The sequence below is a fragment of the Cottoperca gobio genome, chromosome 13, assembly GCF_900634415.1.
Source record: "Cottoperca gobio chromosome 13, fCotGob3.1, whole genome shotgun sequence".
Classification (NCBI taxonomy): Eukaryota; Metazoa; Chordata; class Actinopteri; order Perciformes; family Bovichtidae; genus Cottoperca; species Cottoperca gobio.
The window spans coordinates 10,688,196-10,712,060 of record NC_041367.1 but is presented as its reverse complement, the minus strand read 5'-3'; the positions used below and the strand labels follow the sequence as shown (position 1 = coordinate 10,712,060).

Below are 23,865 nucleotides of genomic sequence, written 5' to 3'. Positions count from 1 at the left end.
AAAAGCTTATAGGTGGTGCTGTGTTGCATATTTAAATAAATAATATATTTTTACTTCACACACTTGTCTAAAGAAAAGAAGAAAACTAAATATGAATACAATGCTTAGGCTACAAGTCAGGATATTTCTGTTGAGTGTTATAATGCATATGCTTCTAAAACAGGCCACAAGCCATCTGTCATCACAGCTGAACCCAACAGTGAAGGTCAGTGTCTGTCATCAACAGTAATTCCCCTCAGAAATCATTACAATCTGACAGATTTCCTTCTTTGCTCCGTTTGCTGCTGCGAAGGGCATACCTTCTCAGCCTTTATGACTTACTACTTACACCTGCACAGTGATGAAACGCAAAAATCCACAAAAAGAAAAACATAGAAGATTTTATTCTTGGTTTTGGTTTTCTTATTTAGTAGACTTTAAGATGCAAACAGGAAAACCCACAGTATTATTTCTTTAATTATAGTCACAAAAAAATGAAAAATAAAATATTGATGAAATGGAATTTAAAAACCGGGGAATTAAAGTAACAGAAACAAATGGTAACCATTTTAACTAACATGCATGGGAATAGAGACTGAATTAGACATAACCTATTTGTGATGAACTCTCATTACTATCACATACTTCTCAGGAAGCAGACAATGAAATAATCTCTTTTACATTTCCTCTTTATGTCTCTTGAGCAGGCCGAACAATGCAATGCAACTCTCTGACTTTTTAGGATAACTTCTTCAAAGCTATTACCATATTGTGCATCTTTGTCTCACTAAGCACATAGCCTGCGGGGCCTGGGCAGAGTATAAATGTTGCTGGTTGATGGTCCAGAACTATTCACACTTAAGGACTATGTTCCTTGGTATGAGAAGATTTGAATAATTCAGCTATTGTGATTCAGTTAATTAAGAGTCTCCTTATTCCTAAACAGCAGTGGAGTTGTCCCACTTCTGTTTGAACTCTCCTTTTCTAACCAATGCACACGCCTGTTACTGAGCTCTCCATAGCCAGTGACCATCGAGCAGTGTCGAGGGAAAACACCCACTGGAGACTGAAGGAGGAAAATAAGGGGAAGACAGACAACAGTCTCTCCTCCGAGACCCTGTGTTTCATGCTGCAGCATTGCCCTTGCACAACTGAACTGGCAGGATAACCTTTTTTTGTTATTGGCATCCCCTTTGATATTCTTTACGGCAGAATCGATGACATAGAGTATAACATTATAAATCACCGATGAGTGCCCCTGCTCGGATAAGTGTCAGTTCAGATATGGTATTAAAAGACAAGCCAGAGATGGCCTTGGACGTTTATGTTGGTGTGTGGATCTCAGATTGTGTGTCTGTGTTGTAGGCAACACCAAAGTGAATTGCAGCTTCAGTATTTTAGTGATGCTTGATTTAGAGCCCAAAGGGGCAGCAGAAGGAGTGACACTGGGGGCGGGCTGAACAGCATTCAAGAGATTTCCTCTGATGTAATCTGAAATGTAATCAGAAGCATGGAGCTGCCTTGAAGCAATAATGATAAAAGAGGGATAAAAACCACGGCAGTTAAAAGGCTGACAGGAATTATTGCATTACTATTTAAAGCTCTTGTGCATTGTGAGATATAACCAATTAACATGTTTCTATATGTGTGACCATGTGTCATTTGTCTCCTCGCCTGTGAATTACAATGTGATTATTTCATTCCATGTGAAAGTTCTTACATATTCATTTATGTTTACATGTTTAGATACATGCCAATCACACTTAATAATTTAGATATCCAGCAAAGACCATACAAATTCAAATATATACATAGTATAACAACATGATAACTGAGTGCTTTAAGGCAATACAATAGCCTTGTGCATGCATTAGAATGACTGACAAGCCAAGATATTCTTTAATAATAGTACGTACAAAATGTAAATAATTAAAATGATTCAATAGCTATTACGAAGTCGGCAACAGTGCCTATATACAGCATGTGTCAGACATGATTGGTGCTGGTCCAGTATGTTGGTGTGAGAAATTCCCCCTGGGGATTTTATTATGGAAATACCATATGTACATGTGTCACAGAGGTCTACGGGATATCCATATATAGTAGATACAATACAAATGGATCATATGAATCTGTGCCAGTAAAGCAGACACATAAGCCACTCTATTAGACGAGTGCATGTGCCTCAATAGTACAATAGGACATGCTTTTTAGACATAAATATTACAGACAAGTTCATTTTACACCTCCGTGTGTACCAGTGGGATTACCTTTACTGCATTACAAGACACACAATCACATTTCATTGGCTGTATTAATATAAATGATTGTTTTTTCTTTGTCATCAAAACAACTTGTGTCCTGGCTCTTCCGTAACAACTTTGCACTGATAGTGTTTGCCAAGGGGCGTACAATCCAAATGTCCTAGGAGATGGTGCAAGTCCATTAAGCCGTGTCACCAAGTACACTACATCAGTCAGCCGCGGCCTGAAGGGACTCAGTGCAACTGAAAAAAAACGCCCTCTGTACCGATCTGATTCTGCTCTCGTTCGACAAAAAGAAAATTAAAAGAGATTTGACACTTTTGAGCTGCCATGAGGAAACATTCTGCTGGCTGGTGTGGTACACTAGATAATAACATACAGCTGTTACTGAGTCCTTAGGGTTAGGGTTACAAAATATGTTCATCACAACTACAGAATCTGCCTTATAGTTTTTACACTTTGGTTTTAGTACGGATTCAACAAACAACATGTGACGTGTTAAATAGTGAGGTTGAGCTAGAAGGTGGAGTCAGGCTACCTCTAGATTATCTTCCCATCTAACTCTGTGCACAAAGGGAAATATTAAACTATTCCTTTAAAGCTAGTAATTACTTTTCACCTACAACAAATGTTCTATCAAGGCAGACACATTTAATGAGTCAATGTTTTAATACTCACTATTTCCTTTAGCTAGAGATGCTTTTCACCCTGTAGCAGTGGTTGAAAGTAACTGCAGTATGTACATTACCTCAACTACTGAACTTACATACAATTTATTTGTTATTTTATTATTTTTTCACTAATTTAATTTTCTGCTACTTTATACTTCTACTTCTACTTTTCAGTCCACTATTTATAATCCAATAATTTTATATGCATTATTCTGAAATGGGCCATTCTTCATAATAAGTGCTTTTAATGCTAATAAACTGAGTACTTCCACTACTACTCTGTAGTCTTTTACTGCTGTTAGATTGCAGAAAAACTCTTATGTCTTCTGACCTCCATTCGTCGGCGTAAAACTATTTAGTTTCTTTCGATTCAAACAGAACATCACAACAGATAGAGGTGAACTCGGCAAGAACCCTCTGCCAACTGCAGCGGCAGCACTCACCACGAGTGATGAATTGCCTTGAAAAGTGAGAACTTTTCATTCTGTTACCTTTGTAACTAGGGTTGCACTCAGTGATTGCTAACAGCATTATATATCATGTAGCTGTTGCTGTTGTTGTTGCTGGCTCTTGCCTCTCATGTAACTATTTTTCTTCCCCCCTTAAAAAACGATGCAATGCGAGACTGTCTTTGGTTTGACTTTGGTCATCACAGAGACTGGTGTTACGCTTCGGTGATGAATTATCAGTGATGTAAACTACTCATGAAATACTGCAACAAACAGCCACAACAAAAGGCATTACGCCATCCCTCCCCTGTCTACATGACACCACATAGACCAGGGGTGTCAAACGTGCAGCGCGGGCCAAAGCCGGCCTGCCAGGGGGTCCAATCCGGGATGAATTTGCAAAATGTAAAAAAATGAGTTGTTTTGATCATAAAGTAAACTAAAGTTCCAGATACACGTGACAAAATGTTTTGTGTCTTTGCAGATACACTGTGACATGTATGTTGTAATGCACATGTGTAGATGATAAACTGAGGCATAATATTGTTAAAATTGCACCTTTTTTTCTTTAAAAAATTCAGGTTGGTCATAATGTTTTGTAAAAAGATTCAATTTGTAAATGTACTTGTACTTTTTTTGCACTAAAACTAATTGTGGTTATTTATAGGTTATTATGCTCTGATTTTACTGGTCCGGCCCACATGAGATAAAATTGTGCTGCATGTGGCCCCTGAACTAAAATGAGTTTGACACCCCTGACATAGACTGTTAGTTGTATTTTCAAACGTTTATTTATTTGGATTTGTTTTTGCCATCACAACAAAATGACCTTTTGGCACAAGTATGGTCACTGTGGAATTCTTCCTTTGAAAGCATATTAACTTCATTACATCTAGAAGAAGTGCAAAGTTCTGACCACAAATTGGTTCTTCATCAGACACAGAAGTATCTGCAAAAAGTACGCTGTGTATATGATCAAGGAATCAAGTCAAAGAATTACACACATATGTATTCACAAATAAATCACTCTAAGAACAATCACAGGAATAAAAGTCATACACAAATATCAATTCATTTAGACAGCATGAACTTCCAAGGGCAAACTTACACACTTGATTTTCTTTTGTTATTATAAACATGCATCTCACTTAACATGGAAGCGATTGAGACCTCTGTACCTGATGAAGAGCCAATTCAGGCTTGAAATGTTGTACTTTTTCTAAATCTAATAAAGTTAAAAGATTTTTATAAAGGAAGTATTGTACATTGTTGAATACTTGTCTACCCAGCACCTAGACAAGAAAGATGAGCATGTGTTTTAGACACTGATCATATAAAAACAAACACTTTTTACAGACTTCTTTTCTTGTCTAAATTGGAACATATCTCCTGGCAATGACATAACTTTGTGATTTCCCTTTAGCTACAGTGCTCTCTGGCTGAAATTCATAAAAACATAAACATATCGTTGTCAATAATGTCTTTATTGTTAAACTGAAATGAAATGCAGGATTTGTCAGCCAACAACACACATAGATGTATTGCTGTATCTGTTATTTCAGTTTTGCCAAGTTCACCTCATTCTTACTCAGCAAAGGCCCCGGGGAGTTGCTTCAGGGGTAGCACAAATCCACATGATTATACCTGGGAGCTGCAAAGTCCACATACAGGTCATTAGTTTGCCACAGAACAACCCTACTGCAGCGGTGCTCAGAGTTACTTTCAGTAAACAACATTACTCATACTGCAAAACAGTCCTGGGAATAAGAGAGAGGCTGCTGACTACTGTCAAGTCATTTATGGGTGTATCTGTATAAACACGACAAACACTAATATTCATGTGGCACCGTAGTGTCTCATAACTTCATTTATTGGACATTTTTGTCATTTTTTTGTTAAATATACATTTCATGAATAGTCAAGTAGAAGAGCAGTGTAGCATGCATCACATTTCCATTGCAGGCATATATAATGTTTTAAGAAAAACTATGTACAGCAAATAATAATAACAATAATAACAACAACAATAACATTAATATTAATAATAATAATAATAATATATGATTTTTCAATTTATAAAATTGCAAATATGTGGATATTGGCATAGCCACATTATAAAGCAAGTCACTTGTCTCTTGTCTTTGACACATTCCAATCAGTGATTCAGGTTTTAAGATTGAGAGCTTACGTATCAGTTTTAACACTGCGATGAACACTGGCTTGATATCTATAAGATTTGCAGAAAATTTCCATCATCAAAAATAATAAAGTACACACACAATAAATAGCAGTTTGCAACTTGTATGTGTGGTATACACAGATGGCTCCCTACGTGACAAATACAATGATGTTAGAGAACAATGTTACATTTTTCTTTTCTCCATGAAACAGTTCATTGTTACAGACATTTCTTGTTTTACATTCAGTGATTTGGAGAACAGGACCCCACAAACAATTCACATATAGAGCCAACATGCCTTTCAATAAGACACTGTCAGTTTTTCAGTCACTCAGCTCCATAACTTTAAAAAGCAGATTGTAGTTTCCCCCCCCGTGGTGAGTTTTCCTTAACAGGATGAGGTATTTGCCAGAAGAGATGCTTTTATTTATCGCACTTCCCTCAGTCTGATCGGACAAGTGATGCTGCAGATTAGCAGTGCAAGATCTTAATGAACGCCTTTCTAAACTCCACGTTAAAGGTGGTATATATGATGGGATTTATAGCACTATTCACGTAGCCCAGCCAAGTGAAAGCATTATACATCTCAGCGGGGACCTTGCATTTTGTGCAGTGGGTGTTCAAGATATGCGTAATGAAAAATGGCAGCCAGCATATGATGAATACACCTGAGGAGATACAAAAAAGAAATGGGAATATTAGAAAATGAGTCAGAAAAGCGGAAAAAGAAGCAGGCTCTTATATTCAAAGCCCAATTACGGTTAAAAATGTAGTTGGACTCTAAAATCAAAGTATCGGTAGGATTTCATTTCATTGCATCACTGCTTGTCTTGTTTTAAAGCTCTGTTTTAGGTCTTACCAAAAAGAGATTGAAGGGGGCTCGTACAGCTTTTTAAATCGTACATTACAGGATTAGTTTGTGGTAAATTAGAAGAGAAACAAATATTGAGTCTTAATGAGTTTGAACAGAGTCCCCCGCTGGTTTGATGTTGTAACCACTTGCATGTGCAAAGTTGATAACAAAAACATAGTTATTTGGTTGTGGAAATGCTTCGTTTCAAACAGTGTCAGTTATAATTTGGTGGGTATTTTCACATAAAATAGCATTTAATTTAACTTTAATGTCACTTAAATTATTTATAACAAATGTAAATTTAAAAAAACTGAGTTAGAAGTAAACTAACTTACCAAGGACGATGGCTAACATCTGAGTGGCCTTCTTCTCCTTCTGCTGGGAGATCTTCCTCTTGCTCAGAGTTTTCACAGAGGTCTGAGTCTTGCCATTAGGTAAGGCCTGCGTCTGGAAGGCTTTGGCCACAACGGGTGCTGGATCCCCGAGGGCCTCCTTGGTAGGATCTCCATTCTTTTCTGCTTTCTGGCCCTGCTCAGGTGGTGTGGGAGGTGTGGAGGTGGGGCTCGCGTTGCCTTTGTTTGGCATCAGTAGCTGGTGGCTGGTGGCTGGAGTGTCTCCAAGAGCACACTGTGGCTGCTGCTTCTGTTTCTGGCTGCTGCCACTGTTGTTCAGCTCATCCAGCTCCAGATCTTCCCCCTCATTGACTACATCTTTGATGAATATCTGAGCAAGGTCAGATAACAAAAACATGGATTCAGAAGATGTTTTTTTTTTTGTATTTAGGCAAAGGGTGACATTTACAATAACAAGGTAGTAAACAGAAAATAAATGTTCATGCTTTCAGTCTTTCATTTTGGTTTGCTGTGTTCACAGAAGCAGAAATGTGCCTTTTCAAGCTATATGTTCTCTTGAAATGGAGGAAAATTTCAAGGTGCTAAATCTTCTACGGGAAACACAAATATGTTTCTAACAATTAAACTTTTTATGAAAAAAAAAGAAGCCGTAAGCAAAAGAACAAACAAGAGTACACACCACTTTCTTCTTGTTGACGGGAAAACTCCCATTAGATTTAACAATCATGGTGCACAACCTCACATCCTCTGGATGAGTGCACTTATCCTGAAATGAAAAAGCTGTGTCAGACACGCAAGAGGGTACAATGTCAAAGCACAACTGACAAAAGGGATGTCTAAGCACAGGTCCCACAAGCTTCGGGGTAAAGGGGAGCCGCAAGTCTATTTACCTGCCACTTTGAGAAATGTTTATTTCACCAAGATGATTCAAACTCATTCAACAATTAACAGTATAAGTGAAACTTGGTTTTACTCCGTAAAGATTATGCACATAATCCGTAAATATGTGGCCATATAACAAATTCACAGATCTTTTAATTAAAGAGTAATGTGCAGTCTTTATTATCCCTGTACTCACGCAGAAATCACATGGTGAAGCCATGCATGAACATACATAATATAGTGTACTGATCAAAAGCATTACTCGGCTTCCTGTGCAGAGCCCATTTACTGTCTAGGTCCGTAAAAAACAAAAACAAATTGGTCATTTTAGGGCCATCATAATTAAAGTAGTGTGATAGATTTCAACACTGAAAACCAGCCAGCGAATGTAACATTGAGATTAAAATTGATCTCCTGGATGGAGCCAGTTATAGAGTAGGGTGGAGGACACTTGGCCTTTTAATCTCTTTGTCTTGCACTGTTCTTCCAAAGGAAGTCCATTCTCTACAATATGTTGTTATGTATTGCAATGCCTATCCATAAAACCATCAAGTATAATTGGGTTGAGGAAATTATTGATTGCAGTTTCATAAATACACAAATGAATTCAAAGGGCACACTGTTTGTTTCTCTCACACTGGTTGAAAAAGACATCCTTCAACAATCAGTAAGCAGAAAGATAAAGAGCTCAGGTGTAATAAAGGTGTACATAAATCTCAGTTTCACATCAAAGCCGTAAAAGCTTTAGTATTAAACGGCAAGCAGTAGTAACCCTAACCCAAGCTCACCTTTAGCGAAGTGGGCATATCAGGGTCGGCAGCCTGACAGACACGCTGCTTCGGTTTGGTGTTTACACGTTTTCTGCGCTTCCTCAGGACCACATAAATTTGCACATAAACCAGCAGAGTGATGATGAAGGGAACATAGAAGGACACAATGGAAGAGTATACCACGAAGGCCGGATTGGCGATCACACATTGAGACTCATCACGAGTAGCTGTGGAGATAAGCACAGTGAATAAAAGCCTCAGACGGCGTGTTATGTTTCATTCAAAATTGCTTTTTTTATGTAGTTTTGTTGTGTTTTGTCAGTGTGACTCTCGGACAACTTTCTACAATACATTGAGGAAACTTTTTGGTTCTTTGATTTCAATCTTTTGAAAATTAATCAAAAAATAGAACCACTCCTCGTATTCCCCTCACCTAGAGGTCATTCACACAATTTTCTTTCCCCTTCCTCCCTCATATTCGCTTAGACCAATGCAATCGCTTTTTATTCCCATTGACCTCACTCAGAACTGCCTCCAGAAGGCCGCCACAAGGCTTCTATCTGGTGCCAAATGGAGAGATCATATCACCCCAATTTTAGATTCCCTGCACTGATTGCTTGTTAATTTTAGATTTTATTTATTTACTTTTAAAGCCAGTAAATTTGCACTGGGTTTCAAAAAAAACTGGAAAAAACTCCTTTCACACCAGAACACACACACACACACACACACACACACACACACACACACACACACACACACACACACACACACACACACTGAACCCAGTAAACTTCATAACAACTGAGTTGTCGTGTATACTGTAGATGTCACAGTAATTGTGTAGTTCATGTTAACAACTTGTCTTCACACTTCAGGGAGGTTGCGGTTCAGGGGTAGAGCGGGTGTTCCATTAAAGGGACAGTACGATTCGACATATAAAATTCTCTTTACTAGGAATCGTCAGTGAGAACAGTATAACATCATCTAGCTTTGGTAAGAGTTTTCCACAGTTTGTAAAAATAACCCTTTTGAAAATAACCATGTTAAAAAAAAAACAGAAAAAGCTGCGTTACAAACTGAAGGTGTGGAGTTTGAAAGAAGTGGGCATTATGGGAAATGTAAAATCAATTGTTTTTGGAGCTTGACCCATATTAGAGAGTCAGGATACCTCCGCCGCCTCTGCTGCTTCTATTTTGACCATTATTTCTTGAATCAGTCTCTGGCAAGACATCCAATTTTACAAACATGTGTGCGTGAGTGTGTGAAGTTGTGATCATCTGAGTTTGAAATGACAACTCTGACAAACTTGTTCTCCCTCCACAGTTTCACAAGCTTTCAATCCATCGCTAAAAAAAACCCCCAATATAAATATTTAAAATATGAGTTGCTATAGCTTAAAAACAAATCGTTATTGCTTTTGTTTCAGCTGCTTTCATGTTTCCTGAAGCTCACACTGGCAAGATCTGCAGCCACAGCTTACTTGCAAGCAGTTGTGGCTGAATCAACATCTAAGAAGCCCATTAATCAAAACCCGCTTTAACTGTAATCCTCTGTAAAGCCCTTGTTCTGTGGAATAAGCAACATAAAAGGCTATGGCTCACTTAAAGCAATTAAGTGTCAGCATGAAGTAATATTTTACTTTGTATGGTAAGTTTATATTCACTTTAGTAACACAATGCAAATGAGCACTGACATTGACAATCTGCTTTAGTGCAATGTCAAACATAGCATCTTCACAATGTATATGTGTGTACAATGCACATGCTGAGTACTGTGCAGTGGGTGTATACATGAATAATACAGCACCACAATGGCCCCATTAAAGTCACACAAAACATGAAAAATCATTTATTGCACGTATCGTTCTCTTTCTTACCTGTGTTATTTAAGCCAAACAATAAGGGGCATGATATGGCGAACGACAGCACCCACACCACAGAGATCATTATCGTGACCCGTCTCCTGGAACTGTAGCGAGTGTTGTACAGCATTGGCATTGCAACTGCTGTGTAACTGTAAGGGGTGAAAAAAAGTACTTTAATGTGAATGTATGAAAAAAAACCCATAAAAAAACACTTTGACAAAACGAAAAGAGAAAAGTATGAACAAATAAATCTGTCATACACTTGTATGGTTTGAATTCATTCAATGATCTACGGCTAGATGTATCCTTTTTCTGTTCCTAGTTCTCTTTCTTCATCAATAGATTTCAGCTCAAAAGAGGACGGAGAATATGAGGACCGTAATGTAAAACCAGGAGATCTTGCCTGTCATCTTTGATCAGATCCTTTTTGATGTTGGACGTGTGCTTAGGAAATGTGGTGTCGGCTGCAGTGTACATGTAGAAGATGAACTGTAAGGAAGGCTGTGTTTTTCTCCAAGGAAATATGTTATCATTTAACTTTGCTACATCAGTTGACCTTATTAGTGAGCTGCTGTAATCACCAGAAAATGGACAGTTTTTTTACTCATTTATTGATTTCTGTGCAATTTGGATGTAAAGCTAAGTGGGTAAGGCTTTAAAGATACTTTTTGCTTGGGTTTCTTTATTGAAACACACAAGGGAAGTAATAAATACAAGGGGATTGTATTATTGATCATGTATTGTGCATCACACTATACCAAGGTCTTGGGTAAAAGAATCCTTGGGTATGGAAAAATCTCCCCTTATTGGACCAAGATTGATATTGCACAGTGCTGGTGCAAGGCTAAAAGAAAAGTGTTTTTCCAGAACAACACCAGCAGATTAATGTTTTCGTCCACCCGCTCCTGAATCTCAATTTTGGGGAGGGGTATACACTTGGCTGCAGCGAGAGAGCAGCTGGGTTCAGAAAAGCTTAAAATAAATAATATGTTATTTATTATGAAATGAAGTTGAGCTGGCTCTTCTGCCCTCAAAGAGAACACTTAATGCAAAGGTTGTCTATGTTAATTTCTTTGCTTTAGCTAATAGGATGCACACACAGATACATTATACACAGAGCGTTCATTAAAGGTACCATGAGAAGTTAGTTAGTTACGAGTAGCGGTTTTGTTTGTTTGATGAAAAGCAAAGCAATACAATGTTGCCGGTGGTAACGTGCAACAACATGCAACAATGTTCCATCAAAGGCAGTGAAGACGTGCACTGCAAGCCAGCAAACAGAAATGTAAACAATGCAATCACATTCAGCTTTATTTATAAGTATGTGAAAAAATACAAAAGATGAGTCCAGTTTCAAGTTGCTTTCAAGAACAATTTATTTATGTACAATTGGTATGAAAAAACCTTCTACATGCATATGAAAATATTATTTTATTGTGATTAAAGGAAGAATCTTTGCTGGGTAGATTAATGCTGGATTGTTACAGACGGTGTAACACATGTGAAAAGCTTTTTCCTCCCGGATGGTTAAATCACAGCACCTATAAATAGCAGCAGGAATTATATGTGCTATACAGCTGCAGTTCCTAATTAAAAGGATGTGCAATTATGCCTGCTATATTAAGCTTTTGTACATTAAAGGTTTTAATCTATAATCCAAATCCATTGAAGGTTCGCGAATCAATCACACAAATATACCTGCAATTTGTACATATCATAAAAATGACATATTGGGTCTCTTTTTTTAATCTTGTGACATGCTACCAAGCTCTAACAAAATAAGTACACAGATGTTTTCTGCACCAAATGTGAAGGATATCCTGCCCACATTCACAGGTTATAGGCTACGCCTCAAATCTTTGGAGATGTATTTTTAGTGCACATTATGACTCACTGAGAGCATTATGACAGGGAAGTGTCTATAGGTTCAATTTAAAGGTTCTATATATACGACATTCAGAATATTAATACAGCAGCACACAACTATTTGCTATGTGAAGATATAGTTGAGTAATGGCGTCCTGAGCAGTGAATTAAAGCACAAGTTGTAGTCCGAGCATCTCTGTTCTGCACGTGCATGCTAGTGGATGTTAGCTTCTTTTGTGTGTCCCACTGGCGAGCCGCTCTTCGCTCATATTACCGCTGATATTTCCGCCCAAACCCACGGTGTTGTTGCGGAAGCGTAATGCCCAAACTCCAGTTCCCCCTCAGGTTAACACTGATAGCTCTGTCAGCACTGTTGCTGTGTGAATGTTTATCGCTCGAGGTGAGCAGGCATGGTAGCCTCTGCCACCAGAGTATGAATGTGTGTGTGTGTGTGTGTGTGTGTGTGTGTGTGTGTGTGTGTGTGTGTGTGTGAATACTGGCTTGTGTTGTAAAGCACTTCCAGTTGTCACTATTACTAGCAATCACTATATAAATGCAGTCTGTATACCATTTAGCAATCCCTATATCATAGATACGCTCTGAATGTCATATTTAGCCCCATAATTTGAGTTGTGTTGAAACACATTTGGCATGTGTATTCATATCACCTCCTACACAAAAGCACTTTTGTCTTATGACTATTAGTCCTCTCTACTCACAGAGAATGAGTAGCTGACTACAACTGATGTTTAATGTGTTCTTTCTTTTAGCAATAGAGTAACTAAAACAAACTATTTTCTGGCCTGTGGTCACAAAATTCCAAAAGTAAGATGTCGACACATCAGTGAAGAACAATGTTAATAGTGGAAAAAAACAATCCTTTGATGTAGAAATTATCTTGTAACAAATAGGCCTGTGATTAGTATGTGTATAAGTACACAGTAAGCTATTTTGATGCTATACCTCTCTGCTTGTAACACTCATTTAAATTACATGCAAACAATAATCTTTTAATAAGCTTTTCTCCACATATGACAGACCTTTGCATTCTAATTCATTCCCGTCAGTAATAGTTGAAATTGTGTTTGTGTGACCACGGTGAGTTTTTATTTCGCGTATGGATTTAAGGTAAAAGAAATGCAGCCAAGCAGAAAATCGTGTAAAATGTATCTTGGCAGAATTTTATAAAATGAAAATATGGGAAACGGAACGCCCCTTGGTATTCTTCAGATGTCAGCAAACAAAGGTCTCTCACTTTCAATACATATTCTGTCAACATTACATGATTCCTGCAGTTCATTATTGAAAGCTCGAGCTTAACATGCTCTTCAGATGAACAGCTTTCCGGTGCAACTCTGCTTCTTTCAGCACTTTGCGATCTACTTTAATAGAGGCACTGTCATTAATTAATGAATCATCATGACAGCTACACAGCTAAACAAGTGAATTTATTTTTGGACAAGGCATTAATGAATCCCGGTGGAGATGTTCTGGTGACAAAACAGGTGCCCTCATGAACTGTTTTAAATAAAGCTTTATTACCAGCCGCGACGGCGACGCTGGTATTGTTTTCCCCTTGGGAGTCTGTCTGTGTGTCATCATGAACTACCACAGAGGAGGTTTTGAGTACTTTGCCCGGTGTTTATATATCTTTCTGTCTGCGGACAGACTTTGTCACTGCGATAAAGACGCAACTTTAGTTAAGTGAGTAGTTAAGATCCAAATAAAGGCTGTTAACTCTTTGGTTAATAAATATTTCATGTAGCTACATTTTCTTGCCTTCCCCATTACTTGTCCTCATCTCAGGATTTCAATGCATTCTATTTATTACTACAATATGTGTTCATTGGACTTTAACGCATGCATTTCTTTTGTGATTGGTTATTAAAGTATTAAAGTGTATGCTACTGCTTTATTGTATTGGGTTACAGCCTATTGTGCATACAGTGTGCAATGTTGCCATTATATGTCATTCTCTAAGCATCTGTCTTACAGGTTCATAGTCATGCACTTAAAGATTTCCATTGAAAACCCATAGAGAAAGCATGACAGACAGGCCTAAACAATCAGTGCATTGGTGAACTCACCGATCAATGCTGATGGCACAGAGATTGAGGATGCTGGCTGTACACATCATCACATCCAGAGTGACAAAGATGTCACAGTGAATCTTGCTAAAGCGCCACTCTCCCACTACCTAGAAGAAAAAAACATCAACAAATGGCAGTTTATAGCAACAGTCAACAGAACAAAGTCACTACACTTGCTCAGAAAAGGCAGCACCTCGGCAAAAATGATGTGTTTTACTTCTCCGACAAAAAAACAATCAATCAAGTCAAGACAGTCAAGCCTCCTTGTTTATTTTTTCATATTATTTTTTCATATTATTTCCACAGAACAGAGAGCACAACTGAATCATAAGAGGAAAGAATAAATTAGGTTAAAATGAATACGCATGCAACAAAGCATCTGAATGCTCCGAGTTGTGAGTGGCGTCTGAAGGGAAAAGAGTTTGAAAAAGGCGTGAGCCGTCTCATCTGAAGTGATACATTGCAGGTGAAAAGCAGCTGGCATATATATTTTAACAGTATACACAGAATCCAAATGGTCTGTTATATTTATTCTGTTATATGGTGGAAACAGATTATCTGATTCGTCTGTTCAGTAACTTCATGACATCTTTTGACAATTCATAACAGTGAACTAAATACAATAGATTATAGCAAATATTTGGCACCTTCAGTGTTAGTGAGATAATTATCCTTTGACATGCATCCCGGTCTGCAGCCCCAGGTGGCTTTCAATCAAAGACATGATCGAAACCTATTTGTATTCATACCTCGGTAGCTCTCTGTTACATGATAAAAGCCAAATATAAAATCAACGTCAGTGATGTTCTGACAGGTCTGAGCCGCCCGACTAACTGGCCTGACACGACATCCCACCTGCTTCGTCCCATGGCTCTAAAAAGGGTAAGAGAGATGAGTGTGTCGGGGGGCAACCGCTACCTCTCTGTGGCAAATTAATCTTTGTCCCTAGGCCATGTCTTCATAAAATCAAACGCCAGTTTAAAAAGCCGTATGTTGTTGCTGGTGGCTACAACACTAGCGGTGATTGCAGAATGATCTGACAGCCTAATGAGCGCCCTTCTCCCTGTCGCAACCTCTCCTCTCTTCTTTTTTTTGCATTTTTCCGACCTTATGCTCTTGACATTTGTCTTCTCGGTATCGCTACACTATCCTCCGTTTCTCTCCGTCCATTCCATCACTCAATTTCTTGTTCTTGATCTTTATATGACAATTTACAGATTGCTCCTCTCACCAGCGACACCAACACAACCATACTTTTTCACATCCTCATCAGTGCTGCAGCTCATAACAAATTTAAGATCCTCACAAGAGACGAAATCCATTACGGGCCCTCGTAGCTGGAACACCGATCTATTCCTATCAGCATGGGGAAACATGTTCAGTGGATATTAAAGTGCTTGTCTCAGGCAATGAAATCAAAACAAATATATGCTAAAAGAGTTGACTGAGGGGATATAAGCATTTTTGCAATTTTGTCCTTGCTATTTCACTCTGGTAAAGCCAACTACTGCAGCTTCATTTATAACTTCACACTGTGCATATGTGCATAGCAAATCATAATTCAGAAGGTATCCGCAGTCTGATTTAATTTGCAAAGGTAAGATTTTGGGAATTGAAAATCCAGTAAAGGGGGCAAGGGTATTGAGAAAGTGGTTAGAAAGTGCAATTTGAGACTTCACTTAAAATCAGGCTGAATCAAAAGTGACGCAGTCTGCTGTTTCATCTAAAACTCGGCTGTCTTTATAGAAATAATAATAATAACAATGAACAACAAACTTTATAACTACAGGTTCATTTATATCAGAAATGCTTCGATGCATTCATAAAAACAACTTGCAAAATATTGCAAAGACAAAGTAAAGGACTCAAACTGCAGTTAAATAGCACATATTGTTTACACATATTACATGTCCAATGACAAATGCTACTCTTTATCTCTGTATCCAAATTGACTTCCTTACTGACAAGAAGGAATAACGATATCATGATATTCATCTATAAACCTTAGATTACCATATGAGTACATGCTAATCTTGGTTTCATATATGCACCTTTTTAATAGAATGAACTGTAAACTGCACTTAAAGGGGATTTCTTTGTAATTTCCCTTGGAAAAGTTTTACTATCTGATGTATTACAGACTCTTGTAATTGCTTTTAATATTTCTGTTTTTGAGCCTGGTTAATGTTCCCTCTAAATCAGTCACACAGCAAAAACTGTGGTAATTAATGCTAATTCAGCATTTAATAATAAAGGGCAAGTTGAATGTCCTGCCCACTCTCTGTGACTAAGCTCTCACTAAAGTTCATGCTGATACATTATTAACACAAGAAACTTAGTCACGGCCATGGTCGGGACACTAAAATTAAGAAAATAAAATGTCTGCAAATAGATAAAGAAACCTGTATGTGAGTCTGAAACCAAAAACAAGCCACATTAGTGTTACCTAACAATGAACACTGAGGTGTTTGTTATTATCTGAAGATGCTCATGATTTTATCAAAATTAAATCGAATCTAATTAATTATACAATATCACAAATTACACATTTGTCTCAGTGTGCTTTACAGACTGTACGGCATACGACACCCTCTGTCCTTAGACCCTCGCATCGCACAAGGAAAAACCCACAATTAAAGGGAAAAATGGAAGAAATCTCAGGGAGAGCAACTGAGGAGGATCCCTCTCCCAGGACGGACAGACGTGCAATAGATGTCGTGTGTTGAGAATAAACAACATGGCAAAAATACAACAGAGACAATCGATGTGACAGGAATGATGATGAGATCGTATATGAAAAAGATGGCTGCAGAAGGATGACAAAAGAAGCTTCCTGGTGCCTCCAAAAAAAATTGTTTACTTAGGTGTCAGGCAGGACCAGGGTAACTGGTGCAGCCATGATTCATGATCAAGATGTAACCTTTAATAGTGGCAACCTGCCAGATGAAAGACACAGAAACTCCGGGGATGATGCCCCGGATGCTGAGTTAGTAACATGCATTTAAAGGACATTAATGCATACAGATCGAGAGGGAGAGGAGGAGGAGGAGGAGGAGGAGGAGGAGGAGAGAGAGATGGAGGAGGAGAGAGTTATAAGTCCCCCAGCAGTCTAAGCCACGTAACTACGGCTTGGCTCAAGGCAAGCCTGAGCCATCCCTAAGTATAAGCTTTATCAAAGAGGAAAGTCTTCAGTACTAAAGGACATTAGGTTGTGTCTATGATGGAAGACACAATAACAAATTATGTCGGACGATACATTCTAAAATGTTCAAAGCACATGCTGTCTTTTTTCTAACAGCACATATTATACACATGATTGACAGTTTACCTGTCATTAGGAGTACAACTCAGCCTGTAAAAATATTTGGATAATGTCATCTGTGGCTCTGGTGGGAAAATAACCCTGATAATGTCATAATGATGTCTTCTGGGTTATCTTGCCTTTGACCTGGAGACTAGAAATGTATGACAAAAAGCTTATGTTAAAAGCTGGGGGCATGGAGTTTGAAGGATGTCAGCATTTATCAGGCATGGAGGGTCAAATACAATGATGTTATTGATTTATATTATGTAGGCTTCTTGAGCTAGGTTATGTTACTTTGATTTATTTTTTTAATCTGATTCTTGTGAGTACCTTAACTTTATAGACTTGAAATACTAAATTACTGGAGAACCCCTTTAATCCACAATTTTTTTTATTTGTTCCTGCCCTCATTATGAAGAAAGTGACAATAGTGGGCTTCCCCAAAGAAACAGAAAGAAGCATTGAATGCTGGCAGAAAGAAGAACGCAGCTGACCACTTACAGTCCTTGTCCGTGTCAGAGACTCACTTTTCTGCTATGATATAAATATTTTATTGAGAAAGTGTTATGCTACAATTGGGAGCTTTGATAAATGGCTGCTTTGATACATTTCAATTCCTCTCCATCATTACTAAAGTACTTTAATGTAGGCTACCGCCGTGTGGACCCACCTGCCCACATCAATAGAGAGAGCAAGTGAATAAGTCTGATAAAAAGAAACACAGCAAGTTGCATACTTAATGGATAAACAAGCTTCAGTCTGATAATTGGTGCCGATGATCACAAAAAAAGTTATTTTGTTTATTGGTAACAGCAATGGATTAGCCACTTAAAAGAGTACTCATATCCCTGTCAGATTACTGTTACAGAATGACACATTGCCAGTCACGACTTTGCAGTATATACAAACAAACATACATGGAGAGACCATGACATCCTATGGATTGATACACTTGTAATCTGATCAGAGTGATAATCATCATGACTCACAAAGAGGCAAAGGAGATTTAGAGTCTCTGTAGTCTTAGATTGCCTTTCTCTACATTAGACAGCGTGACCTAAAACCTGATGGTGAGAAATAACCCCGGGACACAGAACATAGACAGAAGAAATGAGCAGCGACTGAGAGATAGAGAGAGACTCTTCTGAAAGATAGCCCACATCCTGCTTGCTATTGATTTAGTGGATTGGAGATGAATTAATGCTGGACCCGAGACTCTGTTCTGTTTTAGGTTGCGCTGGTTAGCAGGCATTGATGTGCATAACTGCTTTAAAAACAGCATTATCCCACACAGCAGTAGAATGCAAAATGATATATCCTGGAATTAGGAAGAATTATTCATAAACGTCTGACCTCTGACTGAATAGACCGGTCTGACATTTTAATGTTGTCACATGGTGTTGCTATATTACAGGCCTTTTAACCACTGCAGGACTGATATTTACGATGATAATGTGAACATATCAGCAGTCACCCTTGTTTCACCATGGGCCTTTGACCTGTTGATAACTGCGGGCGGCTTGCTTGGCTCAAAACCTTTTCAGCATTATTTTACTGGCACCGGATCTCATATAAATCCCTGCTGTAGGCATAATATGCTTTGCAATTCTTTTTACATCTTAATGCCAATTCTGTCTTTGAAGTTGATCATTTTCTTAAGAAAAGTGTTTCTTGGTTTCAGAGCCTACCCTCTGATGTTTTGTTGACAGTATACACCTTTGTTATATTGGAGATAATATAGAAACTGGAATCTTCTTGTTGAACTACAAGTCTGCAAATCCCTTTGTTTTGTCTTCTAATGCTTATACAATGACATAAGATGAACACAGAGAAAAATAGGTATAAGTGTACAGTCGAGATAGGGAGAGCATGTCTGCTGCATACGGCCTATCAGGTTGTTTACTTCTCTACCGTTATGTGCAGAGTATACATGTGTGTAAATGTTGTTTGGGTGTGTGTGCATCTCGGCTATCCTACCTCTAAGTAGACAACCCATGGCATAACCAGTGTGGCCACCAGAAGGTCAGCGACAGCCAGGCTGACGATCAGGTAGTTGGTGGTGGTCTGCAGGGCCTTCTCTCTGGACACAGCTATGCATACCAGCACGTTGCCGAAGACGATGACGAAGATGAGCAGAGTAAGCAGCATGGCATAGTAGTTGTAAGGGTGCTTCTGCTCTTGATCTGTTCCGTTGAAGCTCCATGTTCCATTATCATTGAAACTGTCATTGTAGGCATACTGGGTTAAGACATCCATTAGCTGTGAGTGACGAAGGCCAAGAATGGGCCCTGCAAAACATGCAGACACACAGAGAGAAAATAGCATTTAAAAGTAGTTGTATTCATGTTGCTATTTGCAGTAACAGTTTATAAAATAAGAATTTACTTTTTAGGATAATCTGCATTCCTGAAGTAATTGCTATGCAGAAGCAATCTGTCTGTTAATCTCTTAATGGGTGCATTATTATTTTTAAATTACAGTGGAGATTCAAAATATGTATAAAATGATGTAGAAGGTCTTGTAGAAGCATCGGATCACATTTTTGCTCTAGAAACCCTTGAATGAATTGAAAGGGAAAAATCAAGACTTTAAGAAGTTCATTATGGGATCTGGCAGAAATGCAAATGCGTCATGTAACTGATGAGGCTTTGTACGAAATGAATACTCAAAAGCCTGAAGTTGTCCTTCACCAGAACATATTGTAACTTCAAAGTTATGTATTTCCTCTGGTGAAGAATGAAAACACACTTTCAGAATATTGATGTGCGGCTAAATTTGTTTTTCCTTTCATTATTTTTGTAAGGAAAGAAGAGGTGAAAAAAAGGTGATACTCAAAAAGAGATTTCAGAAACATTAAAGTTTCTGAAAAAACGTCTGAAAAGTTTTCTTGTATGCAAACACAGTTGCGTTTACATTCAGTGTTTCACATCAAAACCCACTGTGTGTATCCTTGAGGCCTAGCAAACATGCTGAATGCTTTTCCTTCCTCATGAAATGATCTAATAATATTTTGGTTTTGTATATATCTCATGCCTGTATGAGACACAAACAACATGAGGACACACTCCATAGCACTACAGGGCACGGTAAGTGGTAGTGTTTAGGCGCTACAGTCGAGTATCAGCAACAGGTTTGCATTTAAAAACAGCAATGTGTGCCTCCCAAGTGGCAGGTCTAAAAAACAAACAAACGGATATGAACAATAAAAAAAAAAACTCTCATTAGTGGAATTGTGCGGGAAAAACACAACATAAAAGCTTTTGTTTTATCGAAGTGACGAGAGTCACTGCACATTCGTTATTTACATCCATTTGAACTGACTAGAAACACACAACTTTGAAAGAGTGAATGGCAGCGAATAATCTTCAATTCTAATCGTATGACTTCCATAATCATATAGAACAAAACAATAAAAGAATGTGTGCCTAGCCAATGTGTCACAAACCAGCCACAATGCATCATTATGCACCATTATCATAAATCCTTCAAGGACCTTGTGACAGTCAGTCCATGCGACATTGCGACATGTGGTTCTCATTGCATAATGAAACTATGACTGAATTTACTTCTGCTACCATCAATCTGCATTTTGCTTAAAACAGCATATATAATGTAAGTTTCAAAGTCTGTATTGGCATATGCACAACAGCTAGAGCAGTGACAATCTTAAGTCCCAGGGATATGGGATATGATTACAGCCTGGATATTCCTGGGTTATGAATATTTGAACTCTGTTTATTTTGATTGCATCATTTTTCAGTTTGATTACAATGATCACATATGATACTTCTCTCTTATTTGCTATTATAAAGTGACACTATGGAAAACACTGTTGCAAACTTAATGAAGCTTTACGTCTCATCTTTTTACAATGATGTCAGAAATACGCAAACATCCTTTTTTATCAAAAGTCAAAAGTCCTCTCATACCTGTCTACATGAATGTTTATGCTGTTCTTCACTTTCTCAGCTCCCTTTTCACTTCTCGCTCACTCACACCATGATTGGTTCTCCAGCCCTTCACATCCTCATCTTCATCCAACTCCTTTGTATTGTCGCACCTTATGTTTTATTTCCACAAGCAAACAATTGTTGTATTACCCTTGTAATTGTTTCTGTAGAATTTAGTTGTCTTTGCGATTCTACATTGTTTTGGTGTTAGGTTATAACTGTTATCTGTCACTGTTACCTCCTTCCTCCAGCCAAGGGCTAACTGCAAAAACCTTGTTGAACAAAGTAAAAAAGTAAATGAACGATATAGAGCATAGGTCTTCAACAGGGGGTCTGCGATCCCCAGGGGTCCGCGGTGGTACTGCAGGGGGGGGTCGCAAAATTGTTTGTAGATAAAGCAAAAACATTTTTAGATTTTGTTTTTATAAAAAATAAAAATGATTTTTTTTGCACATTCACATCCTCCCCACCTAGTCGCAAAAATGCATTCCTTTGTTCAGCCAATGAGTCTACGGCAGACTGAATCAGGTAAGAGGTTATTCTCCAAAGATAGTCTTTTAGTACAACATTTTCGGTTGCACAAGTTTTACTATTCCTCAGCTCAACAAGGAAACAGAACTGTGACGGCCATGAAGAGGAGGGAAAACACTGTTTCAATGTAAATATGGTCATGTGAGTATCTATCCAGATGGACATAAAAAGAAATGTGAACGTATCCTTGAAGTCCTGGTGTTGTTATGCAATGTTTTATTGCTTTAAAACATGTCTAAGGCAATTTGGGGCATACATTCAGGTTATATTTAGAAAACCTGACATGTCAAGCCATGTTTCGGTTTACGTTTTTCAGGCAGTGGTTTTCTTCATGTTATCCTTAAAGAACAACATATATTCCTCAGGGTTGTGTTTTATTGTAAATGTCTGAACGCAGCTTTTTTATTTTATTTGGTATATTAAATCTGCTCACAGTGACTGTTGACTTGGGAAAGCCAAATGTTTTATAAATGCCTGTGTGCCCTTTCTAGCCTCACATGAGCACGACGTGTTCTTATTCAGAGGTCTTTGAAAATCTTGAATGTGAAGGACCTCAAGAGTTTTCAAGTCACGTTTCACTTGTGAAGGACAGACACTTAGCAATTTGAGAATTGTTTAATAGGATCAGGTACGTGCAACCGACAATTCATATGAATGTCACTGCACAGATTAAATTACCTTACACTTTCAAAAAGGTTTGCATACTTATTCTAGCCTTCAGGACCTGAAACAATTATTTTTTGTCTGCTGTTTTTAGTTCAGATTATCATTACAGAGCGTAGATAGTACAGAAGGATGTACACAACTAAATACTTTCAGTACACCAAACACATCTACCATTTTTGAGCACAGTAGATAATAATTAATAAGAAAATTCACCAGAGGAGGGAAAAGGAAAGCTTCAGTGTCGGGAGGAGGATTTAGAGAGAAGAAGTTAGAGAGGAAGGAGAAGGAGTGGGTGAAGGAAGAGTGCTCCTGTTAGGATGTGTAAGCATTGCTCTGGGGCACAAGTCAGTGTGTGTACCCTGCAGATGCCCTGTGCTGTCTAATCTTATTTATTTGCCCGCTCCACTTCCTTACTTACAGTACGTGAGACTATTCTCACTGCTTGCCTGAAAGCTGGAGCTTGCTTATAAAAAGAAACCTTCGCTCTCTCGCAGCTGCCTTCAATATCGTCTATTATTTAAATGACATCTCTGTGAACTGCAACTGCAACTGATTATGATAATAATAATGTCCTTCTCCATAGGAAAGTCAGAGGTCAGGGTAAATCCCCCTAGAGAGATTCAGTGTCTTGCACTAGGAATCATCAACGAAGTGGATACCTGCCAAAAGCTAAAGTATGAACCAGTGTCCCTTATTTAAATGACAATCTTCTAATAGGCAACCCCATCTTTGAGCATATCCATATTGTTTGTGTACATAGGGACTAACACTAATCCAGATCCTTCCCACTTTTGCACAGAGACCTATGACCCAGTAGAAGCTGCTAATGCTAATCCCTCACTGCCATCGCACCCTCAAACACTATCATTTGTAAAAGCCTACAGTGCCTACCAGAATAATTGGCAGCCCTTTAGTAAAAAAATGAGCAAAACACACCGTAATAAAAATGTCGTTTCTGTTTATCGTCTTGGCCTTTCACTCAAAATATTCACAACAATGGTTTACTGACCACAGAATAAAAGTTTTGCCACGGCCATCACAGTCCCCGGACCTAAATCCTATAGAACATGTGTTGGATGAGCTGAAGAAGAGAGTCCACAAGCGTCAACCTCGGAATCTGAAGGATCTGGAGAGATTATGTGGAAGAATGATCTCAGATCCCGTGCCATGTGTTCACCAACCTCATCAGGC

The 23,865-nt window shown here is 38.3% G+C and overlaps 1 protein-coding gene across 1 annotated transcript in view; it reads right to left on the bottom strand.

Annotated features, from left to right (window-relative positions):
* Positions 1-4,239: 4,239 nt before the first annotated feature.
* The window catches only part of drd2a (dopamine receptor D2a), a 36,670-nt gene continuing 17,044 nt past the window's right edge, over positions 4,240-23,865 (bottom strand). Inside the window, exons 2-8 of the mRNA XM_029446231.1 lie at positions 19,505-19,815; positions 14,221-14,330; positions 10,280-10,416; positions 8,419-8,627; positions 7,428-7,514; positions 6,731-7,118; positions 4,240-6,210 (exon numbers count right to left, since the gene is read on the bottom strand). Coding sequence (XP_029302091.1) covers positions 6,014-6,210; positions 6,731-7,118; positions 7,428-7,514; positions 8,419-8,627; positions 10,280-10,416; positions 14,221-14,330; positions 19,505-19,783 — 1,407 coding nt within the window. The 5' untranslated portion in view covers positions 19,784-19,815 and the 3' untranslated portion in view covers positions 4,240-6,013. The remainder of the gene's footprint in view (positions 6,211-6,730; positions 7,119-7,427; positions 7,515-8,418; positions 8,628-10,279; positions 10,417-14,220; positions 14,331-19,504; positions 19,816-23,865) is intronic.